The following is a 13875-nucleotide window of genomic DNA, read 5'->3' as shown; positions in this document are numbered from 1 at the left end:
AAACTTTTACAATTTGAGTGGAAAGAGAGACACTAAAATATGAAATATGGCGTTAAAAAATATTAGGGGTTTCATTTATTCAGTGAAGCAAGAGACTTTTAATATATTTGATTACTTTTGTCGGATTAGATGTCCTTTGTTTTCTAGGTTTGCGCTGACGGGAATGGGGATGATTTTTTTTTCCACGTCTATGCCTATGGCGCCGGTAGGCTTGCTTGAGGGACCTGGATGGTGTTCGGCCTCAGCCCGTCATGGCGCAGGCAAGTGTTTATAGTGGCGCCATCTTCTCTTGGCTCATGCTGCCCCCCGGAACTCGTTCTTGATTCATTTGGACGGTTTCCTCTAGAGTCCGGGTTGATGGGTGATCTTCAGGACAGCATGTGGGTAGCTTTAAGCCACTCGGCGGTGACTGAAAAATCCGAGGTGGAGCGTGGGGATTCGAACTCGCGTCGTCCATCACGTGGTGAATGTGGGTTCAGCACGCTACCACTCAGCCACCGCCTACCCATATTGCTGTTTGTCATGATTTTTGAGAATTGTTGAGCAGCATTCTTCATAATTACACTACTACTACTACTACTACTACTACTACTACCACTACTACTACGAGTGACAGTGCCAGACAGTTGATAGTAAGTCCGCACGATCCAAGAAAACAAAAAGGGCATTGAAACTAAACATAACACTTTTTGGAGGTTACTAATTCATACGTTTCGCAATGTTTTTTTCTTAGTCAGGTCTCAGTCCCTTATTTCCCCATCCATTACCACATTAGTTACGATTATTGAGACGAAAAAAAAAAAAAGTGAGGCGGTGTTTCTCTAGTATCAGCTTTCGCAGTAAACCGTAAGTCTGAAAGAATGCGATAAAGTGTGGTGTGGGAGAGGTGAAGTAGGCCAAGGATAAGGTAGGTGGGTGGAGTTGTAACTTACGTCATTTCAGTGGCATTTCTTTTTCGTCTGAGTGGATGTAACGATTACTCTGAAGGTCTATGATAATTTCAGTATTGATTGGAGTTTGATTTTATGTGACCTTAACCATTAATAGTCAGATAATAGAAAAATAAACGAATAGGAAGTGAAAAAAAATAGGATTGTCATACTCTAAATTGGTATGACTGCAGCAAAAAATATATAAACGATGTAAAAAAAGGAAAATTTAGGGTTAAGTCACACTCTAGATCGGCACAGATTGGCGCAAAACATAACTGTATAAAACAACGAGTTCTTTGATAAATCTCAGGCAAGTAGTTTGTATCTGAACTCAGCCCAGTAAAAGTTAGCTTATAAAAAAATTAAAAATAAATGAAAATCAAGTGAAAAAGAAAGATTAAAGGTTAAGTCAGATTTCACATTGGTTTGAAAGAGCGCAAAAACTTTACTAAAACAACGAGTGATTTGTATTTAATTGCAGGCGTGAACTCAGCTGATCTCAAACAAAAAGAAACTGTAGCGGGTGGGACGGATGCAGATAAATTAAACTCACTCTTTCCTCCGAGATTTCCTTCGCTTTTATCCTTGAGGTGATCGACTGTTGCCCTTGTGGTATGCCGTCGTGCATCTCACCTCCTCGCGGCGTGAAGCGTGACTGAACAACATTACAGGGGAAGGTAACTGGGTCTGCTCCCCGTTGTGCCGGATTTAGCATCTCTGCGTTGTATTCTTTGGCTTGTATTGTTTCAACTTGTAGCCTAAGGGTTTGCTATTGTTAGTGCGTGTATTGTTTGTGCATTGTTTCCTTTCTTAGTGTAGACTTTTGCTATTGTCACTGGTACATAGATCAAGCTCTACCATATGGTTTTCTTGCCCATCACTCTTCTTTTTTATAATGAAAACGAAAGTAAAGTTTATATAGCACTATTGCATCGTTGCTTTTTTATGTAAGTTACTACTACTACTACTACTATTACTACTACTACTACTACATCTTCCTAAGTATAAGTACATCCTGAAATCTAGCGGCTGAATAACGCGGTTCTTCAGACTCTTTGTTCCGTAGGTCGAGGGTGGAGGCCAGATCGAGGGTGGGGACAGGTGCCTTGTGTGTTGCGTCACCTGTAGCTTACCTGGGACATGACACACACAAACACACACACATACACAAAGACCCCTCCCTCCCCCCCCCCCACACACACACCTGAAAAGTTATGACGCATGACATTTTTTAAGGAGAATGACATATCGATGGTGTGAATGTGTGTGTGCTTGTTTTCTCTGTTTCTTGTGTGTGTTCAAAGGCTAAAGGAAATTAAAGTTTACCTATAATAATACCAGTGCTGAAATAACGTTGATAACAATTTATTTTATCCACCTCTCTTTTGGCCACTCTGTAATCTTTTTAGGAGCAGCAAGTAGCGGGCTTTTTTTTCATTATTGCCTATATTTTTTGTGCCTTTGAGCTGCCTCCTTTGCTGTAAAAAAAAAAAAAAAAAAAAAATCAGCTCATTAACTAGGCTATTTTCACCATGTCACTTTGTCTCATTATCGATATTTGAAAACCACGAATAAAAATGCGAGCAACATCGAGGGAGTCATACAGTATTTCCCTTTCATTGGCGGGTCACGCGCGAGTGGTGGCGTGGTGGCATGTGTCTGGGCTGCTGAATCATGGGGGCGGGGGGCGTGTGACAAGGCGTGTGGAGGAGGTCATAGGGAGCAGCAGCGGAAGGGAAAGGATCAGGAGAGCAGGGAAAGGTGCTAGCAGGTCAATAGAGAAGGAAGGTCATGAGGATAGCAGCGGAAAGGGAAGGACCAGAATAGCAGAGAGGGAAGTTAGCAGGTCAATAGATGAGGGAAGGAAGGCCTTGAGGGTAGCAGGGGAAAAGGAAGGATGAGGAAAGCAGGGAGGGGTGTTAGTAGGTCACCAAAAGAGGGAGAGGGGAACAGAGGAGGGAAGAAGGTCGTGAGGGTAACTGCGGAAGAGGAGCGATCAAAAGCAGGTCAAGAGGATGTCATAAGGGTAACAGCGGAAGGAAAAGGATAAAGAAAGCGATGATTAGTGTTTATAGGTCACCAGAAGAGGGAAAGGGAAACAACAGAGGGAAGGACATGAGTGCAGCAACAAAAGGGGAAGGATGAGGAAAGCAAGAAGGGGAGTTAGTATGTCAAGAGGGAAAAAGGGAAACCGGGGAGGGGAGGAAGACATCACGGAGAGTAAGAAAAAGATAAGAGAGGGAGAGAGAGGGAGATGTCGAAGGGGTTGGAAGATGAATATGATGTCTGGAGGAATGGAAACTGGGGAGGCTGGAGATATGGAGACAGAGAAAGAGAGAGGGAGAGAGAGAGAGCCTAGTGATGAAGGGGAGACTGGTTCAATAGGAGACTGCGGAGGACGAAGTAATGGAGACAGAGAAGGAAAGAGAGAACCTAGTGATTGAAGGGGAGTGGCAGTAATGGAAAGTGTATTTATTAAAGTAAGAGAGACTGGCAGTGTATTATGACCGTAGCATGGGTGACCTAATGGAAGGGGTAAGGGAGGGGGAGCAGGAGAGACGTGTACTGGAAGGGGGGAGAGAGGGAAGGGGTCTGGGGGTGGGTCGGGAGGCGCATAATGGCGTGTGATGTGGGATATTACTGCCAGAGGGAGCAATGATATGGGTGACGTGCTCTCTTATGGCTTCATTTAATTAACCTGATGCATTTACCTTTCATCCAACTCTTGCAGGTGCGGAACAGGTGAGTTTGGAGCTTAAAGGAAAAAGGTAAAGTGCAGTTTCAGCGTTAAATGAGAGCAAGTGTGCAGCTCAGTAAAGTGCTCCCGTGATTGGAAAGAGAGAAAGAGTCGTGTGTATCATCGGTGATTTTTATGTTGTCTTGACGGAAGGTAACCAACGGACATAACGGACATGAGAATAACACGTCCCGTTTTATCTTGGTCTTGATCTTGGTTTGAAAATTATGGCGAGTCTTCCTGGTAAGTTAAGGTTTGGAACTGGCATGACGGACATAACGGACATGAGAATAACACGTCCCGTTTTATCTTGGTCTTGATCTTGGTTTTAAAATTATGGCGAGTCTTCCTGGTAAGTTGAGGTTTGGAACTGGCATGACGGACATAACGGACATCAGAATAACACGTCCCGTTTTATCTTGGTCTTGATCTTGGTGTGAGAATTATGGCGAGTCTTCCTGGTAAGTTAAGGTTTGGAATTAGCTCTCCCTTCGACCTACTTTTGCCCATATGTGTAAATAAAAAAAAAAGTCAAACGGCTTTTCATTTTATTATTGCAGTTGTCATTTTTTTACAGTAAAGGATACAGCTCAAGGGCAGAAAAAAAAATGAGAAAAAAGCCCGGAAATCACTCCTTTAAAAAAGAGTTAAGAGGAGTGGCATTGATATCATCATCATCATTACTAGTATCGTCATTATTGTTATCATCATGAAGGTTGAGGATTGGCTTTCTCTTGAACATACTTTTTTCCACATAAGTAAAAAAAAAAGTCAAACGGCCTTTCCTTCTATTGTTGATGTCGTTCTTGTTGTTAATATTACTTTTATCGTCATCATTGTTATTAGCATTAGTATCACAATTGTTCCTTCCACACTTTCCCGCGTCGCCGTCCTTGTCAGCCTCTCACCGCTTGTACTGTCGCCCAAGTCGTGGGAACCGAACCAGCGCCACGGAGAACGGTGACTAAGGTGTCTGGCGCGCCGCTGAGACCCGCGCCTGGACGGGGGAGGAGAGCCGGATAGTGCCGGAAGGAAAACACAAAAAACTGGAAAAACCTGAAGGGTATTTGTGTTTGTCTGAAGGCTGGCTCTGTTACTCTTGTTGAAAAGACAATGCGTTGCGACATGCATTGCTCCACGCCTCTGAAAAAGATTGTGTGTGTGTGTGTGTGTGTGTGTGTGTGTGTGTGTGTGTGTGTGTGTGTGTGTGTGTGTGTGTTTTGGGGGTAGGAAGGGGGAGGGAATTGTTGTTTTTGTGTATTTTTGATTTTTTTCTGAATGATATTGTGCTGGACTGCAGTTTATACTTGTAATGGTTATCTTTATTAATATGTATCTGCTATGCTGTAGTCAATAAACCATCTATCTATCTATCTGTGTGTGTGTGTGTGTGTGTGTGTGTGTGTGTGTGTGTGTGTGTGTGTGTGTGTGTGTGTGTGTGTGTGTGTGTGTGTGTGTGTGTGTGTGTGTGTGTGTGTGTGTGTGTGACTATGTGTGTGTGGTCTAATAGTCGCTGCTCTCTCTTAGTATATGTTTTTAAGAGCTTATTTATATTCAGTTGCTCATCAAATGAAGGCTTGAGAATCAGGTCTACATATACGGGTGATCAGCGTGACAGCTTGACGTGTATGAAGTGGGAAAGCCCGGCCAACACGCTGAAGTGCCTCGTCAGCGTGACTGCAGCGAGCACTGAGCACGCAGCATGGTTCCATCTTCGCGGTCTGGCGGCACAGGGAGCCATAAGGCGGGACAGGACAAGGCTCCCGGGTGCGGCGGCCTTGCGCGCCGCCACGGTCACTTCGTCTGGGACTTGAGGTGGTGACTGATGGGGTGCTGTCGACTCAGGCATGGCTGGGTGGAGCAGGGTTATGTATGACATGGGTTGTACTTCCTTCTCCCACGATGTGGGGAAGAATGAGAATAAGGATTAAAAAATAGGTATAGATGCTGCTGACGATGCCAAGACTTGAGTCATGTGGAGTGGCTCCATGTGGAATTGTGTGCGTGTGGCTGAATTTCGTTGTCAGGGACAGATACGCTTGATTTCGTCACTGCCGCGGTTTGTTAAATATAGAAATACTAAGTTTTGTAAGTATTCATTTATTTTACATGATCATTTTGTTGTGGCCTTTGTTTTGTTTAAATCACACTCCTGGAGTAGCTTTAATACAGTCACTGCTCTTGGTATTTAATGCACTCACTGCTCTTGGTTCATACTTACCTGTAAGGCACTGTGGGTCGAGTGACAGGTATGACATGTGGTGTGTTGTAGGTTCAGCCGACTCTCAAACAGCAGGATCAGTGTTATATCATCCATTTCTTATTCAGTGTTTCACTTATCCATCTCATCCATGCTACTCTGTCTATCATTGACCTCTCAGACACCTCAGACAAGCGTTAATCTTTCTCTTCCATCCCAAGAAGCACACTTCCCGCTCACACCCCACCTAGCTTCCTTGTATCCATCGCTGACTTTCCCTTTTGCCTTTTCTGGATCTGGATCTTAATGCGCAGGGCACCTGTACAGGTGCATAACACGCACCTACACAGGTACCTCCCCCTCACGCCACTCATTCTTCCCTGGCCTGTTAGAATTCCTCAGCATCATTTCCTTTTCCTCCAAACTCTTCCTTCGTCACGCAAATCCTCATAAAACATCTATATTTGCTACGGCCGACGAAGAAACGCCACGATCAGCTACTGTGTTTGTTACTGTTCTTCCTTAAACGCTCTTGTCAGTGCCACGAGGCCTTTGCACACACACACACACACACACACACACACACACACACACACACACACACGCGCACACGCGCACACATCAAAGGAGACCTGATGCCTCACTCCACCAACGACAAGCAAAGAAAAATAGAATACATGAAGGAGAAAGTCAATTACCTCTCCTTACACGTGTCTTGTTCCGGCAACATTAATCCGAGTAAGTAGGGCGTGTCACTCAGGCAATGTGTCATCAAGGACATGCGTGGGTGTGAGAGGCAGCACGTGGCGGTCTTGGGAGGGGAGGAGTGGGAAGGAGTAGGAGAGTGTGGGATGGGGAGGGAGGGGCGAAGCGTGATGGGCGGGGCGGGGCGGGGCGGGGCGAGACATCGACACCAATGACTCAAACACACATTGGTCGCCACATTTTATCGGAACTCCCTCGCGTAGGTCCATTTACCGCACGGACCATTACCCCCTAAACTTTATTCTTTTTAGCCAATATAGCGAACATAATGGCACTTGGCTGCGCGGGTATATGGAAAGGAAATTAACGTAACTGCTCATCCAATAACCCATCCGAGCCGAACTTTTGGGAATTCTGCCCCAAAAGGTTATGGGAAATGTACAACCTGAATATTTTTGGGCCGCGAGCGCTTTGGCCTCCGTAGTACAAAGGGAAGGAAAGGGAAGGGAAGGGAAAAAGGAAAGGAAATGGAATGAAAGAGAAGGGGAGAAAAAAAAATGGAGAGAGTTATGTGATATAGATCTGTGTATCTAAGTGAATGGAATGAATGGCGGTAACACTAACCATCAAACATTCACTTCAGTATTTAATGTAGAGAAGACAACACGAGAGGATTCTTAAAGTTAGATCCGTGGATACATACATAGATGGATGCAGAAGGTACTAAAGAACACACACACAGTCATTCACAATGGAAAACTATGAACGAAATAGAGAAAGATAGATAGAAAAGGAGAGTGGGAGAGAGAGGAAAACAGGCATACACATTACACACAGCAACTCACAATGGAAAACTATAAATGAGATAGATAAATAGATATAGAAAAGAGAGAGAGAGAGAGACAGACAGACAGACAAATGACTTTCTTTTTTTCTTCATTTATCAGATTCATTTCATTACATTCTAAGAAATCTTTTATATACCAGCATCATTTATATCATATTCACCTAAACCATCGGAGACTTTTATCATGTCAGCTAAAATATCAGTGAGTTTTGTAATAATCTTCTTAACGTTAACATCAATGCAAATTTTTACTGGTCTATTTTATTACCTCCCCGAATTACTGTGCGACCTTTACTGGGCCCTTAAAATAAGTCGCTTCATTGCCTGCTCTAGTGAATTCCGCTAATAACCGTTCACCTGCGCAGTCAAAGAGAATTTACTATTGTTGTGCATATATGGAAACGTTGGCCGGTAGTATACTAAATCATATATAATCTTTTTTTTCTCTCTCTCTCTCTCTCTCTCTCTCTCTCTCTCTCTCTCTCTCTCTCTCTCTCTCTCTCTCTCTCTCTCTCTCTTTTTTCTGGTGGCGTAGGGCAGACTTGATTATTCGCTATTTTGCCTCAGTGCTCTTTTCTTTTGTCCCTTATTTTGTTCGACAGTGAGGATCAGGAGAAGAGGGTCGTTTGTGAGTCGTTTAATTGAGTTTGGATGTTTTGCCACTAATTATTAAGGGCTTGGAGTCTTAGCGGGACTATAGGAAATTTTAATCAATGAAGTGTGTGTATGTGGTGTAGGGGAGGAGGATGTGCGTGTAATGGGCGGTGGCGTGTGTGTGTGGGGGGGTTGTAGGTGAGGAGGATGTGTGTGTAGGGGGGAGGATGTGTGCGTAATGGGCGGTGGCGTGTGTGTGTGTGGGGGGGGGTGTATGGGAGGAGGATGTGTGTGTAGGGGGGAGGATGTGTGTGTAATGGGCGGTGGCGTGTGTGTGTGGGGGGGGGTGTATGGGAGGAGGATGTGTGTGTAGGGGGGAGGATGTGTGTGTAATGGGCGGTGGCATGTGTGTGTGTGTGTGTGTTTATATGACTTGGTTAACTTTAATGGCACTGAAAATTAAAACTATTTCTATATATTTTACACACACACACACACACACACACACACACACACACACACACAGGTAGGAACAACTTTTCTCCCCTTGTGTACAGGTAATCAGTGACCTGGGCAGGTAGAGAGTCCTGGGTCAGGCTTTTCTTCTCTCTCTCTCTCTCTCTCTCTCTCTCTCTCTCTCTCTCTCTCTCTCTCTCTCTCTCTCTCTCTCTCTCTCTCTCTCTCTCTCTCTCTCTCTCTCTCTCTTTGGCTTTTTTTTCCTTTTTCCCACGTCCCCATCTTTTTTTTTTCTTTCTTTTGCTGTTTGTTTGTTTTTTTGCCGGTTTGATTGCTTTTACCTTTCTTAATTTCCTTTTTTCCCCCCTTTGTTTATTTTTTTGTTTTCTCTTTTTCATTGTATGTGTGTATGTATGCATGTATGTATGTATGTATATATGTATGTGTGTTTTACTATTTAATCGTCTCTCTCTATCGTTCCTTTTCTCTTTTTCTATGGATGAATCTTTTTCATCTGCTTACCATTACTTGCATTGCTGAGTATCACAAGTCACAATCTCTTCATTAGTCAGACATTCGTTCTGTTTATCTGAAAAAGGAGGAAGAGGAGGAGGAGGAAGAGGAAGAAGAAGAGGAGGTTGGAGTTTTGAGTCAGAAGCAAAGGGTGAATGTTGGGAGGAGGAGGAAGAGAAGAAGAAGAAGAAGAAGACGAGGAAGAAGAAGAAGAAGAACAGAAAAAGAAAAAGAAGAGGACGAGCGTTGGTGGTTAAGTGCTGCCCTGCGTTCAAACCAAGACTATAAAAAACGAGGTAACATAGACAGCGAAAACATTAATTATTAAATACGTACAACCAGCAGTGGATATAAAACACTCGAATAACACTTTTGGGATTTATTAACGAAAACAATCTCTCTTGATCATGCTCTGTTATTAAATGACCAAGAAATTCTTCATCTGTTGGCTGGGGAGTAACTCGTTAGCCTGCAAAAGAGAATATTATTTGTTAGGATTGAATTTGTTTGAATACTCGTGTATCGTATGAACGGGCTATTGTTATTACACGTGAGCTGCATGCTAGAGTGAGCTTGTAAAGGAAAGAGATGCAATGTAGAGTAAGTTCAAAGAGAGCTCAAATAACATGCAACGAAGTATTTTGTTGAGGAGGCAAAGTTCAGACCGGACTGGACAAAGAAAAACACTCTCCCCATTACCCCACACCCACCCACACTTACTCACTAACCCTTCCCCCAAACTCAGACACCTTCCCCCTTACTCACACCCACCCTCACCTACCCATTAACCCTCCCCCCCAACCCCCACACAAACACATGCATCCCACTCGCCCACCCACACCTACCCATCAACCCTTCCTCCATACCCTCCTCCCTTCCCCACCCACCCACACCTACCCATTAACCCTCCCCCACACCCACACACACAGAGACACATGCACTTTCTTTCCTTGTAACTATTTACCATGGAGACCATATCCACCATAGCCGCCGCCGTGGCCGCCATAACCACCATAACTGCCATAGCCATAGTGATTATAACCACCATAACTTCCGTAGCCGTGACCACCATAGCCTCCGTAGCCGAGACCACCGTATCCGCCGTAGCCTAAGCCGCCGAGGCCTCCAAACCCGCCGCCGATGCCACCGAAATATCCGGGTTCCGGATCCGGCCTCGGGTCCGGCCTGGGTGCGGGCAGGGCGGCGGCCAGCACCACCAGCACGGAGAGCACGAGGAACACCTGTAGCACGAGACTGTGTTAGCAGACGTGGCGGGGTGACGGGTGTTAGGTGACGTGGGCTGTTGATAAGTTGGTGAGGGTGTAGGGACAAAGGGAGGTTTCTGAGGCTCTTAAATGGAGGGTAGGTTAGGTTAGATTGTTAAGTATGGCGGGGAGTCTAGGTGGTGTTGGTTGCGTGATCTTTTGGGAAGGAAGCGAGGCGGTGGAAATGACTGGAGGAGGAGCAAGAATGACAGGGACGTGAGGGGCTGGTCAGAGGGGTCACTTCATCTCGTTAAAGGTCTGTCTTTGTGCTTATGGCGGAGTCAAGTCAGTCGATACAGTATTCTAAAAAAGGTGAATCACAGCTTTGGAACTGTATGCTCACACTCTCTTCTCTAGCAGTTAGTTGGAAAAAAGAACTTAATGAATTATGTATCCCACGGAGGTGTGGTGCGTGCAAGGGAGACAAGACGGGGGTGAGTGAGGGACTGAGGCGGTGGGCGTGGTGGGTGCGGGATGCTTACAGCCTTGGCCATGGTGTTCAGTGTTGGGGACTCAGGAGTTGGTCTGACGCTGTCCTCACCGCGCCACTTTATATATCAGAGTGGCGGCGCAGGGCGATGGTCGGCTAGGGACACGCCCTCTCTGACCTTGAGTTGAAGGTCAGAGGTCTTTAAGGCCGGTGTGATGGATTTTGTTGCATTCCATCCGTATCCACTGAAGACATAACTCCCTTTGCACTTGATCTCCCTTGCCGCTACAGAAGGGATGCCGCTGGGGGCCACAGGAAACAATTTTGGTGTGTGTGTTTGGTAGGTATGCCACATCCACACCCACAGCTACTCGTTCTTTTAGCGGCAAGATTTCTTCTCTGTGCATTTTCTCATTAAGTGTTCCCCAAATGATTTTTTTCGAAGCCATGCAATTGCTACGGGCACGGAGCGAGAGGGCAAGGCTCTCGGTGCCGTTGAGGCCATCAGCTGCATGACGGAGTTGTAAACGTCTCATGTGACCTGCCCGTGACGAAAGTAGTGATCGTTGTCTCTGGACCACCATACTCGATTTCTACTCCGCCACAAGAACCTCTGACCTCTGATTTTAAAGTTTAGTTGCGTAAGGTCCAAAATATGAAATTAAAATAGTTGATCGAATCTTTTATTTTTTATCTGAAATTAATTAAGTGGGTGTGTATGTGTTTGAGTATGTGTTTTCGTCTGTGTGTTTGTGTGTGTGTTTGTGTTTGTGTGCGTGTGTGTTTGTGTGTATATGCATGTTTTTTTTCACATCCGTGTGTCATGCAGTGCAGGTATGGCGCGGCGCCACGAGTCAGCCTCACATCGCCGGGAGGCACCGAGGCGCGGCCTCTCCCAAGAAGCCTAAATCGTATTATTCTTCTCTGAGGGGAGAAGAATTTTGCAAGTACACAAAAAGCGTACACACGGAAATCGCTTTGGAGAAGAATCAATTTGCTTTAGTGACGAAACTTTGGTGATTTGTATCGAGCGATTGTAGCGAGATACTTTTTTGATGTTGAATATTTTTTTGTTACTCATATGTACTGAAAAAAATCAAAATTTATAATATCTGGACTAGTAAGAAATATATTGCTTGATTTTCAGTTTACATTGTTATTCAATATTAAGATTAACTGTACTTCAGAGGAAGTGTTTGAACATTTTATGAAAAAAAATATTACTATGAGAGGATGTAACTTGTTAGCTGACTGGCTGAGTAAATATTTTGAGGGATGTAGATCATTAGGTGTTCCTTGCCACCATGGGATGCAGTAGGAAATTTAGGTCACCTAAATCTGTTGTTCCCGTATAATATAGAAGCTCATAGTTTGTAGTGACGCGGAAGAGAACTCAGTATTAAGGACGTAGACGCGGCAGTGAACACGAAACATAAACAAGAGAACATAGACCTCTAAAGAAACCAAAAGGGTTCTCTTCTTGCCTCGTCACGTCTGCTCCCGGGAAGACAGGAGTGGCAGGAAACATATACAAGCGCCGGGCTCAGCGATCCATGCAGCACCACGATGTTTCGCTGCTTTAATCTCGTATTCACGGAGTGTTGTCCTCAAAACCATGCAACGGGAACCCCGCTTACCACACCTCCCTCAGGGGCTCTGACCTCAAACTCAAGGTCAACGAGGATGTGTCCTATGTTCCCTCGAGGATGTGTGTGTAGGGGGGGAGGATGTGTGTGTAATGGGCGATGGCGTGTGTGTGTAAGTAAGTAAGTTTATTGCCATAATACAAAGTCACTTATAAATTTACAAAGTCAGATATTGAGGCACAGTCTGCTAAGCCGAAGTTTCCTACAGACTGTGATGAACTGATATATGATAGCTTTATTGCAGGCATACTGTATCAGCATATATCCACAAAAAAAATGTACTTATGCATTCATAGATTTGCATCCACATGCACACATACTCGTAAACGCACACAAACATACATATACATTCACACATACATACATATACATACATACATATACATATACACACATACACATACATACATATATATACATATACATACATAAAACATACACACATGCACATGCACATACCTATATATCAAACCTTTTACTATACACCAAATATATAGAAATTCTCATTCATTCTGACAATTAATTAAATGATTTTTTCTTTTCTTTTTGAATGTCGAAAGATTACAGGTTAACATAAGATTTTTTAAATGTGTTGGCAGTGAGTTCCATATTCGTGGACCAAGACAGGCAATGCTATTATTATAGAGAGATGTATTAAATCGCGGGACATGAAGATTTGTACTATTTTCTCTTGTTACTCATGGTCGATCTATTAATGAGAAGATTAAAGAGTCTGTTTCCTTAATGGTTTTAAATATCAATAACAGCAAGAAATATTTATGAATTGAGCCGATATTCAACAAATTATGTTTAGAAAATATTTCTGAAGTTGAACTGAATTTTCTAATGAAAAATATACATCTGAATACCTTTTTCTGTGCTACTACTAATTTATTTAGAAAAGAAGGCCAAGTACAGCCCCACACAGAAATGCAATAATGGAGGAAGGGACAGGCGAGCGTGTAGTAGATGCTTAACATGGCAAGGTGTTAGTTTAGTTGTACTTTTATTATATATTATACAATGATCTTGAAGTCTTAAACAAACTTCATTTATGTGAATGTTCCAGCATGATGCTCTCTACGTACGCCAAGAAATTTAGTGTGCTCACTTCGCTTATCGTTTCCCGTCACTTTACTGGGGCTCTGCTGATGTTGGATAAGCTCTGAAATAATAAATTAGTTTTTGCTGACATTTTAATTTTGTATGTTAGGTTTCTACAACTTGTACTATGACTGAATTCATTGTTCAAACTTGTATACAAATTATTTAAGTTTGATTTATCATTAAAAGTTGTATACTAAGAATAGAGACTAAATTTTAAATAACTGGCTAGAATAGACTATATAAAAAGAGAAGATTAAAAAAACAGAACCCTGTGTCCAACCCCTGGCCTGCTGACCTTTTTATTTGTTATATTTTTATTTTTTTTTTTTTTATTTTGTTTGGTATTGCTTGCCCAGTGGCATTTTGATGGGGGCCTGGGCGGCTAGGAAGCTACTTCAGGTGGGGCCTGATACTGATGCCCAGCCAGTTCGTTCGAGGGCAGA

At 43.6% G+C, this 13875-nt stretch overlaps 1 protein-coding gene across 1 annotated transcript; it reads right to left on the bottom strand.

The window, feature by feature from the left end:
- Positions 1 to 9348: 9348 nt before the first annotated feature.
- On the bottom strand, positions 9349 to 10812 carry LOC126997748 (neuropeptide-like protein 31). Its single transcript, XM_050858985.1, has 3 exons — positions 10732 to 10812; positions 9949 to 10225; positions 9349 to 9453 (listed from the first exon to the last, which is right to left on the bottom strand). The coding sequence occupies exons 1-3, from the start codon at positions 10741 to 10743 to the stop codon at positions 9449 to 9451; spliced, it is 294 nt and encodes a 97-aa protein (XP_050714942.1). The 5' UTR covers positions 10744 to 10812; the 3' UTR covers positions 9349 to 9448.
- Between the last annotated feature and the right edge of the window lie 3063 nt (positions 10813 to 13875).

The sequence above is a fragment of the Eriocheir sinensis genome, chromosome 12, assembly GCF_024679095.1.
Source record: "Eriocheir sinensis breed Jianghai 21 chromosome 12, ASM2467909v1, whole genome shotgun sequence".
Taxonomy (NCBI): Eukaryota; Metazoa; Arthropoda; class Malacostraca; order Decapoda; family Varunidae; genus Eriocheir; species Eriocheir sinensis.
This window is presented reverse-complemented; position numbering and strand designations above follow the sequence as displayed.